The sequence below is a fragment of the Apaloderma vittatum genome, unplaced genomic scaffold, assembly GCF_000703405.1.
Source record: "Apaloderma vittatum isolate BGI_N311 unplaced genomic scaffold, ASM70340v1 scaffold29034, whole genome shotgun sequence".
NCBI classification, from domain to species: Eukaryota; Metazoa; Chordata; class Aves; order Trogoniformes; family Trogonidae; genus Apaloderma; species Apaloderma vittatum.
In genome coordinates, this window is record NW_009714799.1 from 1 (window position 1) to 18,375 (window position 18,375).

At 40.9% G+C, this 18,375-nt stretch overlaps 2 protein-coding genes across 2 annotated transcripts; one reads left to right on the forward strand and one right to left on the reverse strand.

Moving 5' to 3' along the window:
- Positions 1–443: 443 nt before the first annotated feature.
- COPB2 (coatomer protein complex, subunit beta 2 (beta prime)) lies at positions 444–12,938 on the forward strand. The gene is made up of 22 exons (XM_009868905.1): positions 444–449; positions 1,662–1,799; positions 2,193–2,279; positions 3,442–3,568; positions 4,682–4,830; positions 5,390–5,536; positions 6,109–6,208; positions 6,345–6,487; positions 6,703–6,902; positions 7,461–7,571; positions 7,972–8,060; positions 8,141–8,247; positions 8,549–8,692; positions 9,296–9,426; positions 9,724–9,931; positions 10,153–10,263; positions 11,063–11,277; positions 11,561–11,653; positions 11,733–11,913; positions 12,014–12,082; positions 12,316–12,408; positions 12,843–12,938. Exons 1-22 carry the CDS (start codon positions 444–446, stop codon positions 12,936–12,938), a joined length of 2,745 nt encoding a protein of 914 aa, XP_009867207.1.
- A 625-nt stretch (positions 12,939–13,563) lies between these two features.
- On the reverse strand, positions 13,564–18,372 carry MRPS22 (mitochondrial ribosomal protein S22; the record flags this gene model as incomplete). The annotated part of the gene is made up of 7 exons (XM_009868906.1): positions 13,564–13,731; positions 14,025–14,133; positions 14,954–15,099; positions 15,585–15,668; positions 16,091–16,234; positions 17,405–17,569; positions 18,268–18,372. Coding segments are annotated over 7 exons (846 nt in total), but the record flags the coding sequence as incomplete, so codon positions are not given.
- Positions 18,373–18,375: the final 3 nt, after the last annotated feature.

An 18,375-nucleotide genomic window follows, 5' to 3' on the forward strand; every position in this document is an offset into this window, starting at 1 on the left:
AGGGGGCTACAAGAAAGCTGAGGAGAGACTGCTTACAAGCATGTGTAGCAACAGGATGAGCGGCAATGGTTTTAGACTAGAGCAGGGTAGGTTTAGGTTAGACATTGGGAAGAAGTTATTCCCTGTGCGGGTGAGGCGCTGGCACAGGGTGCCGCGAGAAGCTGTGGCAGCCCCTCGCTGGGAGGGTCCGAGGCGAGGCTGGATGGGGGCTGGGGAAAGCTCGGGTAAAAGTGTCCCTGCCTGTGGCCACGGTTTTGGAAGTACAGATGATCCTTAAGGGCTCTTCCAACTCAAACTGTTCAGTGATTCTGTGAACTCGGGGTGAGGGCCCGAGCAGCCGGCCCGCCAGGCCAAGCGTGGAGCCAGACCTGGGTGTCGCGGCACCCTCGCACACACTGCTGGCCCTGCCGGAGTGAGTTGGCTGTGGGCAGGGCAAGCCAGGGATGTCGGTAAAGGTTTTCTTGCTGTTTGTGACGGGTTTTCTTCTTCCTATGATACCTGAAAAAGTCATATTCTGTTACTCTGTGATTTAAGTTAAATAAAAGGAAGAAAGCACTTGAAAGTCCCATAGCATCATTAGTCTTGAAGTCACAGGGCAGAGCCTTTGGACTGTATTACCAGCTTGGTATTCATCAGAGAGACCTGACACTTGTTAAAGCTTCTTAAGTACATGTTGCAGTTTATCTCTTAGATCAGCCATGGACTGGTCCTTAGCAGCAGTACATAAGAGCAGTTCCAAGGATAAGCACAGAATCACATGCAGTTATCTTGTCTACTTTTCTGGTATTAATGGCAGGAGAAATATGCCACAAGTTCGTTCTCTACCATCAGCTGTCATGCCCATAGGTGCTACACAATAGCTGGGTATCTTTTCTCCTTCAGCGTCCGACATATGTAACTGCAGGTTTTATTAATTTTATTCTGCTATTAAACACGTGCAGCATTCTTTGATCAGATGTTATAAGTTCTCTGAGATAAAATATCGGCAGCATTAAGTGAACTCAACAGCCTCTGAGTGTCTAAACAAATCTATAATTCCTCAAATATTTTAGAAAATAATTTTCCTGTGCTTCCTGCCTTTTCAACTTTCGTAACCGGCCAGAGAATTTAAGCCTTCCTTATATGAGAAAGACTTAAAATGTTTACTCCCTGCATTTTTTGCAACATAGTGTTCTATTCTAAAGCTTCATATTGGAATTGTGAATGGAAATAAATCTACAATATGCAAATGTGTGTTCGGTTGTGATAACTGGCTTGTCCACCTGTTTTTTCAGGAGAAGTAGGAAGAAGAATCATCTTCTGTTATTTATATTTTAAGCAAATTCGCTTTGCTTTAGTAGGTCAGGGACACCAGGACGATGTGCAGTGCATCTTTCTTATTTTTTTGACTGTGCTGGAGATACTTTTACGTATGAAAAAACCAGTCACAAACGTAAATTAAACGGACCCAGTGCCATTGGTAGGGATGTGATGTTTCTGGAAACCTCTACAGAAACAAATAAGTAGATGGATAGGAAAGAGTCATAGTCTTCTGTCTGCCTGAAAAGCAGAATTGAATCCTTTTATTTTAAAATTTGACTTCAGCTTTCCTTCTTCCATCATATTTTTGTGCCGGTTTTATGTTGAGTAACTTCGTATTCTCAATTTTTTTTCCTCTGTAGCCTCTCCGACTTGATATAAAACGGAAACTAACCGCTCGGTCTGACCGGGTGAAGAGCGTAGACTTGCATCCCACGGAACCATGGATGTTGGCTAGCCTCTACAACGGCAGCGTCTGTGTTTGGAACCATGAAACACAGGTGATGATTTAGATTTTCCTTTATTAGGAAATAACTGAGAGATGTGTAACTTTTACTTTTCAATACAAGGTATATGTGAAGGTTGTAGGAACTGTTACACTTCTGTCTGCCCATCAAGTATAGTTGAAATTGGGCAGCAGCTCCAAAAATATTCAGCGATAGGGTTGGATTAAGAATGAAGGGAGACCATAAAGGTGATTTGAAAAGAACAGAGCAGACAAGGATTTCTCTTCTTGGACAGGTACATTCCTTCTAAAAATTGTGCTTGTAGTGTTACTGGATTTTTTGGAGAGTTGTGAAAGTCAACACGGACACTGTTAAGAAGAGATAAAAGAGCTGATTTTAGAACTGATATTTTCTGCTCTGCTATAAACTTACTGTTTTTATTTCTAGACCCTGGTGAAGAATTTTGAAGTGTGTGACCTGCCAGTGAGAGCTGCCAAATTCGTGGCAAGAAAGAACTGGGTTGTTACAGGAGCTGTAAGCTATCGTTGTCTTGTGACTTCCGTCTCCACTAGTACTTCAGTTTATTTTCAGGCCATTCCTTTCCATCTCGTATATTAATATGATGTGAGATGAATTTGTAGAAGAGAAAGGAAGACTTCCCTACAGTTTCCCAGAAATATTCTCCTTTAAGTAAACTTAGGAACTTGAAGTTTTCATTTCAAAGCAGAGCAACCTAATATGGTGGCTGTTTCTGCACGTGGTGCATGGTAGGTCTAGATTCAACTTTCGCTGTCAGCTGGAATGCACTCTGCACCCAGTTTTGACTAAACATTAGTGGTGCTGCTCTAACTAAGGTGAAACTATCATCTATCCTAGGTAAGGTGACTTAAAAGTTACATTCTCCTCTGCTTTTATCCAATGAGTCTCCTTCAAGAGAAGTAGTTCTATTCTAATCTTGGTAACATGTTTTTCCCGATGGAATGAATGGTTTTGTCTAAAATTGAGGCAATACATGTTTTTTTTAGGTCTCATTTTTGGTTGGTTTTTTCCCTAGTCGTCTGCCCTATACACAGAGTAGAAAATTTCTTATCATTTCATTGTCTTGTGCTGCCGTGACCCAGTTACTCCGAGTGTGCCCAGGTTAGCTCTGTTCTCCGAGAAGCACGACGCTGCCTCTTTGGCAGCACGAGAGTTCAAGCAGCTGCAGGGGAACTGGACTAGTAACTGATGAAAGTTAGTCTCTATTTTTTCCTTTTATCAACTTAATTTCTTTGGGATCAGCCTCTTGCCCTGATTCAGCATGCAGCTCTCTCTGTCCTGCCTTTCCCCAGGAAGGCTGCAGTGCCCTAACACAAAATGGTAAGGAGAGGGCAGGACAGCTGCTTTTAGCAACAGGGACAAGTTTTAGTCAGTGACTTCACTTAATTTCACATCAAAAGACTATTTTAAATACGTATTTTTAAAATGACATTTTAGTTCAAGATTTTTTTCCATTTCACAAATGCCTTGGGATAGGATTGGGTTATTTATAGGCTTCTGAATCGAACTGTAATTTGAATTGTTAGCGATGTACAGAAAATGCATTTTCTTAAACAGTTCGTTGTTAGAGGGTGGAATGTTATGTTGGGATTTTTTTATTTAAGGTGTATTACACAGAGAGTCCTATTTTAATGGTGGCTTTTCTTCATTTTCATAGGATGACATGCAGATTAGAGTTTTTAATTATAACACCTTGGAAAGAGTTCACATGTTTGAAGCACACTCAGATTACATTCGTTGCATTGCTGTGCATCCCACACAGCCTTTCATACTGACAAGCAGTGGTAAGAGCTCTTTCCTGTATTTTTATATTTATTAACCAGCTATTTTCGGGCTTCTGTTTTCTTTCTAGTGAGGGATTGCATGGTTTTCCCTTTATCTGCTGAAACAGGGCTCCTTGAGCAAGTAGCCAACATGACAGTTGTCACTTCATGTTATTTCTCTGCCAGATGCATTTGTGGTTTTTTAATGGAATATTAACTGCATTTACAATTTAAAATATAATAGTTTATGTTCTCATCAGAGAAGACCAAAGAACCTTGTTGCTTAGTATCTACCGGAGGAGAAGTTCATGTATGTCCTAATGATCTCTTATTTCACAGTTTGACACAGTAAAGTTACGTTTTTTTAAAACAATTACATAATGGTTTGGAGTATGTTTTCCGCAGGCAATCTGACTTGAAACAACAGAAAACTTTGGTTTTTTCCCCAAAATACTGCTGAGTTCTCTGTTACCTGAGGTGATCTGTGGTACTCGGGATTGAAAGATCACGATATCCCAACAGATCTTGCCCAAGAACATCTACATGGGGTTACTCAGTGCTTTTCATTCCTGGAAACTTGACCAAGGGAGTCAGAGCTCTGCAAGAGGGTAGAGAGCCTCGTGACTCAGAAGCACCATTTATTTCTGTGTTTTGTTGTTAAAGCTTGAAATAAAGGTACTAGGAAGCCAACTTGGATGTCTCTGCTTCCTGTTTCTTGGTGCTCCTCAGTGGAGGTGCTGCAGAAGAAGCAATTTATTGCTCCAATTCTTTAATACATGCCCAGCATTTTTAGATGAGTAATTCAATACTTTGATATCGATTCTTAATCTCCCTTTTAAAGACAGATGTATCTCTTAGTTTATCACCATTTTACTGGACGCTCTTTTTGAGAAACTTGTACTCCCTGTGTCCTTCTGCAAGGAAGAACAGGTAATCGTAGAACCACGGGATTGTTTAGGCTGGAAAAGACCTTGGAGATCATCGTGTCCAACTGTCCAATCTCACAGGGTTAGGAGAGGGATGGAATGGGATGAGTGAGCCTTTAAGTTATTAAGGATTATGTAGTTTAATAAGGTAGGTATCACAAAATATTAAATTAACTGACGCTTAGTTTGGTTTGGTTTGGTTTTTCAGATGACATGCTCATTAAACTCTGGGACTGGGATAAAAAATGGTCTTGCTCTCAGGTGTTTGAAGGCCACACCCATTACGTCATGCAGATCGTCATAAACCCGAAAGACAATAACCAGTTTGCCAGTGCCTCTTTGGATCGGACAATCAAGGTAGAGAAACTGTATTTTGGGGTTGTTTTGCTTAATCCTTAAGGAATTATCAGACCGAGTACACAAAGCAATAGTACCATATGGGCAGTGGGTCAGAATTCCTAAAAGCAGGTGCCATATTGGAGGCTTTTTCCAATAAAGACCTGAACGTCGGTTGAGTTACTGTGCACCTAATAAGTAATTCAGTAAATTTACAATATTGCCTGTCCCCGCTAATCATTGAAATCTGTTTCTCTAAACTTCACATTTCCCTTTGGATTAGGCAGAAATATTGGGAAGGAGTAACGGTTAAATGGTGAAAGAACGAATTTTGTTGTTCTGTGGCGTGAGCACGGTGTGTGCAACTCTGCATGTTATTTCTGTCTGGTTTGTGGGAGGGGAGTGCTGGTAGTTCGATAAGCAGTTCGGGTTTTTCACCTGAGAAACCAGCCGTATGTTTGGAATTCCATAGTCTGTATCTCTGGAATTGTAAAATATATTTGAATATCTACTCTGGCGAGGTTGAAAAAGATTGATAACTACGTGTGGTTGGATTTTTTGTCGTTTTTGTTCTGGAAAGGTGTGGCAGCTTGGCTCTTCTTCACCCAACTTCACTTTGGAAGGTCATGAGAAAGGAGTCAACTGCATTGACTACTACAGTGGAGGAGACAAGCCGTACCTCATTTCAGGTGCAGACGATCGGTTGGTTAAGATCTGGGACTACCAGGTGTGTGTTCACCTCGTCAGAAACTTTTGTGCAGACTGCCAGAGCAAAACTGTTAGTGAAGAAAAAGAGGGAAAGGAGTTGAATATACCAACAAAATTTTCTCCTCGATTTTGCTTGGAAAGAAGGAAGCTGGAAGGAAATGTTTCATGACACGTTTTTCATTAAAAAAAATAATTTGCTAACCCTTCGAGAACCTACTGTGAATTTAAATAACCTCAATTTGTAGAATTTGCAGTGAACTCAGCTTTAATCTGTTGTGCTGCGTAGCTCTGAGAAATCCTGTCTTCTAGGCCAAACCCCATCTGAAAGTAGAGGAACACAACTCTGTCAAGAGAAACAAATGTTTTGTTCTGGGGAGGAGTAATTAACTCAATGCAGTCGTAGTTTTTAATATGTCCGGTGCTGTTGTTTGAGTGTCTTCGAAATAAATGTCACTGGAAGAAATCTAAGAGAAATTGTTTTCACATAAAGTTTAGATTGGGGGGAGATTTTTTTTAAGAAACTAAGTTAAAAGTGTAGCAATGTGTTTATCTGTAGCTGTACTTCTGACTCTTTTATTATTACTATTTCAGAATAAAACGTGTGTACAAACACTGGAAGGACATGCTCAAAATGTGTCATGTGTCAGCTTCCATCCTGAATTGCCCATCATCATCACAGGCTCAGAAGACGGTAATTTTGTATTTCCTGATGTGTAAAGGAGAGGGGAAGATCTTAGGGGAGAGCTCTTCTTGTGGTGGAGCTACACGCTTCCCCCTCTCGCCGTGAGAGGAGGTGAAAGGCGGGTATTTTCTTCTTTTTCCTCCAGGAACGGTGCGCATTTGGCATTCGAGCACTTACCGCCTGGAAAGTACCCTCAACTACGGGATGGAGAGAGTGTGGTGTGTGGCCAGTTTAAGAGGATCCAATAACGTGGCTTTGGGATACGATGAAGGCAGCATTATTGTTAAGGTAAAATTAAATAAGAAATCGTGATTTGTTGCTGCCCTGTGTATATATCAACTGGTTCTGTGATATATATTTCTGGTTCTGTGATAATATGTAAAATACGGAAAATTTGGCATTTTAATTGGTGTTTGTAGCCAGAACACTAAGTGTGTTCAGCTGAAAAGAAAATCAAGAATGTATTTTCTCCATCTGCAAAAATCTTGTGCTACACTTCCTAGCTTGGTCGTGAAGAACCTGCCATGTCCATGGATGCGAATGGAAAAATTATTTGGGCTAAACATTCGGAAGTGCAGCAGGCTAACTTGAAAGCTATGGGAGATGCTGAAATCAAAGATGGAGAAAGATTGCCTCTGGCTGTAAAGGATATGGGGAGCTGTGAAATCTATCCTCAGACAATTCAGCACAACCCTAACGGACGGTAATAGATTTTCTGACAAAATAATGTTGCTGGTTTCTGTTTTTTTTTTCTTTTTTTCTTTTGTATTTAAAAACTGTTTGAATGAAAGACGTTAGTTGCATGTGTGCTGGTGGAGAACACGTGTACCAGAGCCAGGTGCTGTAAAACCAGAGTAATAGAAGGGCTTCACCTGTAAGAGCTTACAGCTTAACCAGAGAAGTTGGACCCTGTAGGTCAGGGAAGAACATGAACAAAATGTATAAGCAACAGCAACAAACCCTGTTCTTTTATAATTTCTCTTGAATTGCTTTTTGTTAACGGATAAGCTACATTACAAGAGATAGAAAGGACACCAGGTACAAGAGCCACCAGAAGGAATAGAGAATAGCGAGTAGATAGCAACATGATGCAGAGAAAAATTCACTTCTTTGACATTTCTGGAACGTACAGAGCTCTTCTGTCTGCATTCGCAGGGATTGTATTGAGCCAGGGGCTTTTAACTTCGCAGGTAATTTGTGCTGGTCCTGCCTGTTGAATTGAACACAAATACCTGACAAATGCATCTTGCTCGTGCTCTAGGTTTGTGGTGGTGTGTGGTGACGGGGAATACATCATCTACACGGCCATGGCTCTGAGAAACAAGAGCTTCGGTTCTGCGCAGGAGTTCGTCTGGGCACATGATTCTTCAGAGTAAGTGCTCCTGGTTTTCAAGCTGTACAAAGAGGAGAATCCTAGAACGGTTTGGGTTGGAAGGGACCTTAAAAGATCACCTTGTTCCACTCCCTCCCCGGCCGTGGGCAGGGACACCTTCCACCAGACCAGGTTGCTCCAAGCTCTGTCTGGCCTCGGACAGTTCCAGCAAGGGGGCTGCTACAGATTCTCTGGGCAGCCTGTCCTGGCTGATAATGTGTGGATAATGAACTTTCAAGACCTGTCCTGCTTTAAAACTTTCTATTTGTAGCACTCTGCTTGTTTTTTTAAGATAAATCAAACACAGTTGTTCTGTAGCAGCTTACAGTTTTAGTAATGTGCTGCTTTGAAAGCTGAATAACTTTGATTTATTTTTTTTTACAATGCAATGTCTGTTCAGGTATGCAATCAGGGAGAGCAACAGTGTTGTAAAGATATTTAAAAACTTCAAAGAGAAGAAGTCGTTCAAACCTGATTTTGGAGCAGAAGGTAAGTATTTACTTTTAAAGTAGATCTGTTGGCACACATTTTGCACAATGTGCATTTCTTCCATCTTTATTTTCTTGCAGGCATCTACGGTGGCTTCCTGCTGGGGGTCAGATCTGTTAATGGTCTGGCATTCTATGATTGGGAAAACACAGAACTGATTCGCAGAATTGAAATTCAGCCCAAACATGTGAGTTTCTAGGTGGGACTGAAGATATTTACCCATCTGTGTTTAGTGACTACATTATTTTTTTTTTTTTACTAGACTGCTGTATTTCTTGAATGAAGCCAAGCCATTGGTCATTGTGTAGTAACTTCTTAAGTTTATCTCAGTCATGTAGCAGAAGGGGGGAAAAAAAAAAATCCCTGTATGTGTTTGCTTCTCGGGTCCTAAAGCTGCTTCTAGAGCTTGTATGTTCTGACCTTAATCTAGATATCCTCCTGTCTTAAGCTGGAGTCTCTGAAACAGTGCTGTTATTCTGATGATACAGATTTTCTGGTCTGACTCGGGTGAGCTCGTCTGCATCGCTACGGAGGAGTCGTTCTTCATTCTGAAATACCTCTCAGAAAAAGTTGCAGCAGCCCAAGAAACACACGAAGGTGTCACTGAAGATGGAATTGAAGATGCTTTTGAGGTACTTCTATTTAAAAAAAACAGAATAAGATTAGAGATCACGGAAGCAAGTCTTGCGAGGGTAGAGCAAATCTAGTCCTGTTAAATGTTAGGTTCCAGAATGCTGGAACATTTGCCTGAGGAATGCTGTTAATCTTTTTATTTGGGTTCCTTGGGGAGATTGTCCCTGTTCTCATTCCAGCATCCATGGACCTTGATGCCTGCATTTCTCTTCAGACACCCCTTTGCTGTTCTTACAAAGTTACAGAGGTTATTATTAAAACCCACTTTGGGGTAGTATGTTTTCATAGATTAAACTACTGCAATTTTCAAGTTTTGAAATATCATTGGAGTTTGAGAAGTGGAAAAAAAACCTCATGCTGTGAAATGTCAGAAACAAAAATTGCGTAAGGAAGCTTTCGTGCTCGTTTTCTAGATCTGTAATGTGTTTAGTTAAGAATTTAAGGTCGAGATTTCATGTTACAGCGTTTTTGTAAAACGAAAAACATTTTTTATGTACTTCCAATCTGTATCTAAACGTGTTTTCGCAACTTGCCCAATGCAGTAGTTTTACTGCTATCTAAAAGTTCCTTTTTTGTGACATCTGCTTAATATTAATTTCCAGGTTCTCGGCGAGATTCAGGAGATCGTAAAAACAGGTTTGTGGGTAGGAGACTGCTTCATTTACACCAGTTCTGTGAACAGACTCAACTACTACGTTGGAGGAGAAATCGTCACTATTGCTCATCTAGACAGGTAAGTTGCTGCTTCAGGTTAGAAGCGAGTGTTAAAGATTCTTTCAGCAAAGTTAAGACCTTGTCACCTGCTTGCCACACTTTACTACTTTTTCTTAGTAATGTATTTTCTGAGGCAGAAATGTAGTCTTGGAGGGGAATAAACTGTGTTATGTGAAAGTGTATGTATATTAAAAGTAGAGTTTTTCATGTGAGTATTCTTGCCACAGTAAGAACTATTGGATTTTTTAATTTATTTTTTAAATGGACTATTTGGTAGTGTATCTATTAAAGGTGAATATTCTTTGGTTTGTTTTAGAACAATGTATCTTTTGGGGTATATCCCTAAGGACAACCGACTTTATTTGGGCGATAAGGAGCTAAACATTGTTAGCTACTCGTTGCTGGTCTCGGTGCTTGAATACCAAACTGCTGTGATGAGAAGAGATTTCAGTATGGCTGACAAAGTTCTTCCCACAATTCCTAAAGAGCAGAGGACCAGAGTTGCACATTTTCTTGAAAAACAGGCAAGAAAACTACTTTTTAGTTATCAAAAACTTAATAAATTATTTCTAATTGAGTGGGCGAAACAAAGCTCAGTCACGTTACCTGTAAGCATAAACTCTTGTTAATTGTGCGTGTTGATTTGTGAATGCTGTAACCTTCTACTTAGAGGGTTTTTATTAGAAGATCTAGGATGCTGTTTGACTCGATGGGTCACAGCCTTACTTTCGGATTTTTATTTTAGGGCTTCAAACAACAAGCTCTTGCAGTATCTACGGATCCAGAGCATCGTTTTGAACTTGCTCTTCAACTCGGAGAATTAAAAATAGCGTATCAGCTTGCAGTGGAAGCCGAGGTGAGCATACATGTTTTGGTGATTCATACGAATTTGAAGTGCTGGCACGAATCTGAGGGGCCTGGTAAAAAAAGACATTCATATGTAAGGATTCAGTACAGCCCCCTCGACACCGGATAAGTGCCTCCAGCATGCTTGATGAAGTTGTTCTGTCTGTAATTCCAAGGAATTGTAAGCTGTGGGACGGGGACCTCAGAATGTTGCCTGCTTGGAAAGCTAAGTGAACTCCTGGAGAATGTAAGACTTGAACCCGGAACCAAGCCTTAATCTCCAGTATTTAACAGTAAGAGGAGTGACAGGACTGAAGCCTCCAGGCCTTTTTTCCAGCCTTGGCAAGCTCAGACAGCTGTGCCTGGAGGACAGACAGGCAGTGATTTGTCCTGTAGCCTTTACTCGGAGAATCAAGCTCAGATCCTGTTGTAAAATAATGAAATTAGCGATGAGGAATGTTCACTTAGTTACAGACACAGATGCCTTTCTTACATTCTGAAGGTTAACTTTAGAGATTGTTGCTGTTTAAATTTCCAAAGTTTATTTCTACTTCCTCGCTCAATGTCTAAAGAAGAGCCGTTTGGTCTGTGTAGCGGTGTGGCAACAGTCAGGGTGTCCCACTGTGAAGCTGCAGTAACCATAGTGCCTCAAAGGGAAGGGGGGTGCAGAGCTGGGAGACAGACCCTTCACAAGTAAACTTACACTTCATATCGAATGCTCTGAAATCATTAAATGCTGTTCCAAAAGGTGAGGGTTATTTTTTTGTTTCTTTTTCTTTCCCGCCCTCTCCCCTTTTTTGCACCGTTAGTCAGAACAGAAATGGAAGCAACTTGCTGAGCTCGCCATTAGTAAATGCCAGTTTGGCTTAGCCCAGGAGTGTCTGCACCACGCGCAAGACTACGGAGGATTGCTGCTCCTGGCTACGGCCTCGGGAAATGCCAACATGGTGAATAAGTTAGCCGAAGGAGCAGAAAAAGATGGCAAGAACAATGTTGCATTCATGAGCTACTTCCTGCAGGGAAAGTAAGTATTGAGCAACAGTTTCAGATTTCTGTTCTGCTTGCCCAAGTGCCAAGAACCTCAGGTTCTTCAGCCTGTTGACTACAGCTAGCTTAAAACTTCATGGAGAAAGATTGTGGCAGGTACCTTTTCAGAAAAGCTAATTCTGTTTTATGAGGGCTGCTACTTTTAAAATCTGAAATGAACGTACTTTAAATTTATGTAATAGGATAAACAGCTAATCTAATACAAAAATTCATCTTTATTAAATCTACTGGTTAAAAATCACATTTTAATTTTTTTTTAGGCTCGATTCGTGTTTGGAACTCCTGATTAAAACCGGGCGTCTCCCAGAAGCTGCTTTTCTTGCACGGACCTATTTGCCAAGCCAAGTCTCAAGGTAACCTCAGAGCACACGCAGAGCGTGAATAACGGTGTCAGAAACACCCGTGCGTAACAAATCCCATTTGCATCCTCAGGGTTGTTAAACTGTGGCGAGAGAATCTCTCCAAAGTCAATCAAAAAGCTGCTGAGTCCCTTGCTGATCCTACAGAATATGAAAACCTTTTCCCCGGATTGAAGGAAGCTTTTGTTGCTGAAGAATACGTCAAACAAAGTCTTGCTGACTTGCGGCTGGCCAGGGAGTACCCCCTTGTCACTGTAAGTAAGAAGTGGGAGTTCTCAGTGTCTCCACAAGAAAAACATTCAGTGCACAACCTTTTTAAACATTCCCTGAACAACGTGTGTTTTTCACTTTTAGCCAAATGAAGAAAGAAACTTACTTGAAGAAGCAAAAGGCTTTGAGCCTTCTGGAGTTGTGGCATCTCAGGTCAGTGTTACTACTAAATGATGAACTCTCAGAGGCAGTGTTGCTGTTGTATGGGAACATCCACGGTGGAGAACGTTTCACCGATAAAGCACAAATTATTGCTCTTACCGGCCTGTAAGCAGTGCAGCTGAGTTGGGGTTTTTTGCCTCGGACTCTTCTGTAACTACTTAATCACTTGCAATTGTTCAAAGAATTGAAATTCAAAAGAACTTAAGGAATCTCTTTCTCATTAGAAGGCAGCGGAAGAACCAGTTCCATCTCCGGAACAAGAAGTGATGAAGACAGTCTTGCAGAATTCTGATCTACTTCCAACAAGAGATCAAAAGGTACTGAAATACATTCTTTACAAAAGGAAGTACAAGCACTAAATTAGTTTTGTGTGAAAGACTTCAACGAATACTATGATCAAGCTCCTGGAAAATGGCACTTCCTATATTAATAGGAATTAATATAGACCGGTAGGGTGCGGGTCCCTTCCTGTTGTACGCAGAGATACAGATGCCTTCCTGCAGCCTCTTGGCTTTACAAGGAACGAAGGGTGAGGTTCAAACACAGTTGCTCGGGACACAGTAAAAAGTTGCAACTCTGAGATATTTCCTTACCAAGAAGGCAGTTTCTCCCTACAGGTTTTTTCTCTTGCATCTTTCTACCTCAGCTTGGTGCTTTAGAGAAGAGACGTCACGCAGGATGGTACTTCTTATGAGCTGGCTGATGCGTAACTGTCCAAGTATCCCCTTAATCCAGTCTTGTCTTTCCCCAGACACTGCTGGACTTGGAAGATGACTTGGATAATTTGGATCTGGAGGATATTGACACCACAGATATCAACCTCGATGAAGAGATCTTAGATGAGTGAACATGCTCCTCCGATGACCACATCGATCGCTCCAGACAAAGGAATGAAGTTCTGTGGACTTACGTGCCCCAAGTTAATTTGATTTTTATACTGCAAGTGGACCATGTACGTGTAGAAAGAAGGGTAGACCCAGCAACTGTACAAAAAGAATCAGCTTCCAGTATGTGCATACTAAAAAATGCTTTATCAAATTATTCAATAAACCCTTTAAAAAAATTCTGGTTTTCAGGTCTCCACTTACTAGTAATTTTGCTATTCTTCACTCAGCTTCAGTAGTGTGTATTGCAAATGTTTGAAACAGGAGCATGGTAGCCAAGCTTTAGTATTTTAACCTGACTTTTCTTTGCATAAATGGATGGGGTTGCTTTCTCTCTGTGCTATTTAGCCTGGATCTGTTAGAAAGCGGTAGCTCAGGTACCCTTCAGCAAGTAAAATAAGTTGAGGGCAAGCCTGTAGCTTCAAGATGCAACAGTAAAGGAACTGAAGTTGGAGTGTATTGTCACCACCAGGGCAAAAGTCAGGAAGACTCCTCTAAGTTCACTTACTGAGGTTGTGAAAATAAGCTGGTGTAGAGATTCTTAAATAATTTAATAAAAATAAATTTCCTAGAAGAGTCAGTTGTAGAAAGTATTTATTGCAGACTCCTGTACAGAGAACACTTATAAACAGACTTAAAACAGAGGCTGACCTAAGGTTTATTTCATGATGCTGTAGAAGTAGCCATTGCCTCTTCGTAAGCCTGGAGGGCGAGTTGTACGTAGCCTTCCTTCTGAGATTCAGTTCTCACGAAAACCTGCAAATGGGGTGGGAGACAGATTAATGCACAATTACGAGCAGAGCTGCAAAATGAGATTTCATCATTCCAGTGGCGGATCAGCCAGCTACACCTGAAATCCTAGTGCAGCTCTATATAATTTAAAATAATAAAAATAACCTGAACAAAGCCCAACACAACAACCCCAGGGCATGCACAACCGTTGAATGTCTGCTGCTTAAAGTAAGGAAAAATTTAGACTTAAACAGGCTTCTACTGTTTAAAATGTCTTCTCTGCTGGAGTTAAGTAGCCTTAAAGTAGAAAAGCATACCTTGATCAGATCAATTCCCTGAAGATTCCCTTCTTTAGCTGCTTTTGCTGATTGACATTCAGGATGAAGCATGTGATACAGTGTAATTAAACTTGCAGCATCATCCAGCCTAAACAAAAGCACGTTTGTAGCAATTACTTTCTCTTAATATTTGAAGTGTACTTTGTGGTGTGCAAAGGCTCTCATACCAAGTGTGTAATCCTTAAAATCTGTGGCTAGAAGGAAGACCAGAAGCTGCAATCTCTGTAAAAGACAATTAACTACCCACTAACAAATATTTAACCAACTCTGCCAAAACAAAACTTGCTAACACAGACTGCAGTAACCAACAAGTTTTGAAGTAGTTTTAGGAATCGTATGCCACTGAATTTAAAACTGGAAGAGGTGTCTTACAGAAACGTAAGCATAAGCCCCAAGTGGGTGGCTGGCAGGTAAAGATGCCCCGAATTGGCAATTTAAATTGTCCAGATACTTGAATTTTCCCTTGAACAACTGAATTCCAAAACTGGAACTTTCTCCTCTCTCTTCAAATCCTCAGGTTGAGAAGTAAGATCTGACCCGCTGTTTAAAGTTTATAACTTGGGACTTGCTGTAGAACCCAGAGCATGTCAATCTCAAAAGCCAAACCTGAGCTCAGCAGTATAAAAGCGTTGGGCTTTAGGATCAGTGAAGTGTACTCACAGTTACATGGGAAACAAAAACAAACCTCCAACAACCCCACAAGGCTAATTTCTGTAGAAACCTAGTTAATACCCGCTATGGACTGCAGTTGGTGCATCCGTATCACTGAAAGTTACAGCTAGCCTTAAAGTTTCATGCAAATGAAAACCTGTATATATCTTGCAGAAATACTGACTTTATTTTCAAGCAAGGGTACTTGTAGCTTTCTATTGGGTAAGCAGAATTAATAAGCGACAAGCACCACTTACAAGTCTCTGTTGATCATATCTATTAGCAATCCATCCGTCTTCTTTCTGTTGACTAGATGCCACACCAGTCCTCCAAAGTGCCGTGTTGAGCGGAGCAGATCGTATTTGGCTTGTTTCTCGATGTCATCGTATGTTCGATGGTGAACCTACAAGCAGAAAAGGTTTTGATTTTCATTAGCTTGACGACAGAGCTCTACCTCTCACTTCTTTTTAATCTATTTTCAGTTTTTAGTCTATTTTCAGTGCAGGACTAAGCCACAGGCTGAACGATGTTACCTTAACGATTTATACGTGTTAAAATTCAGCATAACACTGGGATAGCTCAGTTCTCAGGGCCAGACATCTTTATGGTAAGAGAAAGCTAAATGTTAGCTCAGTACTGAAAACGTGGGGAGGGAGGGACATAACCTCCAAACCTGCCCTTCGCGGCTGTCAAGTTGTAATCTATACTTTAAAGAGAAAAATGATAAGAGCAAAGAGGTGAAATTTTACTTTGATGAAAAAGTACTTGAAAAACACATGAACAACACCTTTGATCCCCAGATAATACTCAGATTTACAAAACAAAGCCTCAAGTTCTTCACTGATTTTATTATTTTTTTTTAACTAGAAAAACAAAAAGTGAACTCACTCTGATGTAGTCAGAGGAATCTGGCTCAAACTGAGCAATGCACAGGTTAAGGACGTCCTCATGACGGTCTTGCTGAAACACAGTCTAAAACAACAGTTCAGGTTTAGGAATAGATTCTGCATTGCACCGCTCTAACGCTCCAAAATCAAAACAGCAGCCACAACATTTCTGTTCTAAGCATCCCCTTAATCACAAGACAAAATGCCTAACAGTATGTTGATGTCATCAAGGCAAATGTCATCAATGTTTCTTGATTTTTGATAATAAAACACCACATTTTCAGATTAAGTGTACAATTTCATCGATGCACAGCGATTAAATGTGGATTTTAGTACGACAGAATAATTACACCTGCTCAGGATTTTACCTGGCCCTAACGTAGAAATTTATTCTAAGTATTTTAGGCAGCTTCAAACATACAAGGAGACTGGCTTATTCAAAGTTACTCTGTCCAAACAGCACAATTAAGTAAAAACGATCCGTTCTCAAAGCCAGGAAGATCTTACCCTAAGGTTTTCGTCCTTGAACAGCACTGGAGGAATAACTCTGCGCCCTTCTTTCGGGAAGAATATCTGTATCATTCTGTCTCGTTCTTCCCAGGTTGCTTTGCGTAATACACCGTTCGGTTCTCGAACTACAATGAAACGCTCCTGAAAAGGTTTTTTTAAAAAGAAAAAAAAGAGTATTATCTCCCAAAGTTGTCTCTCCCTGTAGCCAGAACCATCATAAAAAAGATTCTTATTTGCCAAAGTCCTTCTGTACCTCAACTCACGCTAGTAGCAACAATCAGATAGAAACTTGCGTTAGGTGCTAATTAGTTAAAGTGCTACCTCCGCACATTAATTTACTGTATGAACTAGCTGTGCATGCACCCACAGTAAAAGCTACAACTCTTTGAAGTCTGGACAGGTCACAGAACTAACACCCTAAGGAAGGAGTTAGCGTTGCTGCTGGCCTGACTTTACGCATTTAAGAACACACTAAGAATGCAAGTGTCTTGTACTTTTTCTGTTTCAGAGGTAGGTGCTAGAATCCCGTAAGGGCACATGCAAAACAAAAAACAGGACAAATACAGCAATATGCTCAGATCTGTTCTCAAGCATATGTGATTGAGGGCAGCAGACAGCAGAGTTTGCTGGGACAAGGAAGTTTTCAATACACTGAGGCAGAAGAAGAAACAGCAGGTTCCCGGAGAAAGCTCTCAGATGGAGCAACAGATGGAAGATGTGGCATTTCATTTCACAGGATCATCACTACAGGCATGTTTGAACCTCGGAGACTTCTTAGAATTGTAACTATTTGTTACGAATTTTTCCAGCCTCTTACTACTGGTACTTAACACAGCTCGATGTTTCATTATACAGAGAAATCTTTAGCCCCGTACTCCATATTTCAATTTGACAACTGTTTCTTCACAGTTTTATCATGAATTCATTTATCATTTGCTCAGGTTCCCACCACATCTCTGCAACTGTGCCGTGGCTCCATCTTTTGGTCTATGCACAGTACTAAGTAATCCATGGAAAGCTTCTAGGAAGTATGGAAGAACTCGGCAGGCCCAGCATATCAAGAGCATCTTCTTTTAAAATAATTAACTATCCCACAGCTTATCCCCCCACGCCGAGCACTGTAATGTACTTTAGCGTTATCATTTGGAAGCAAACATTTAGAAATATATGTCTTTGTGCTGTCTTGTACCAGACTGAATTTGCAACTCCTCAACTTTCCCGCAAACCGCTGTAACTACGTTTTATAAAACCCAAGAAGCTTACTTTGAAATTAAGAACGAGAAGCTCTTAAATTAATACATTCCTACTTACACGATGTGGGACGGAGTAAGTTAAATCTGTAAACACGTATTTTGTAGTTTCGGTTCCTTCAAGAAATTTGTCTTCTGCTAAGACATCATCAATTGGCTCTCGCTCATTCAAAACTGGCGGCATGATGAGTCTTTCTTTAGCTTCCTCGATGGCTTTCCTTGTGGCCTTACCAAAAAAACCCCCCAAAAAAGTAGTTGAATTTTACAATTAAAAAAAAAAATCATCTTATTGGAACACTAATGTATAATTTTGGGACAAGCATTGTTAGAGACAAATCTAAATTCTTCTTTTTCTTGAAGCAAGACACCAATTCAACCTCCAGATAGATGAACTGCATGTGAACAATAGCACACTACTGTAAACCAGGCAAATTGCTGGGGGAAGTCCCAGAACTAAAATCTGAATATGCTGCTGTTGGCACTATGTTTATTTCAGGTTGTTTTCCCCCTTCAGTTTCCCCCAAAGCATAAGCCAGGACCAACAGTTTACACATAGCTGTGCCCACGGTTACAGAATAACTGAAGTCAGGCCCCTTTATCTTACAGCAGGAAAAAAGCAGTCAAAGGCTGTAATTTAAACAGCGGATAAATGCATTTTACACCATCAGGAAGCATAAGGAAAGGGGCTATCAAAGAGAACCTGTCACTCAAGAGAAGAAAAATCCCATTTCCCTGCACATCCCATAAAAATCGAGGAAAAATGGGGCAAACCAAAGAGAAGAAACACTGATTTAGTAAATTACCTGAAAGAAAGGCAAGAAACGGAAATGTTTTCAAACTGGGGCGTTAAAGGGAGCAGAGAGAGGGCTCCCCCCAGGCTTTTTACTCAAAGCAGCTCTGCCCCCCGGTTCAGGGCGGCCTCACCTCCTCCAGCTGCGCCTCCGTCATCAGCTTGTACCTGGGCGGCTTCAGCTCCTGCTTCACCGGCCTAAACACCTTCTGCAGGTTGATCCCGGTCATTTTGTAGAGCAG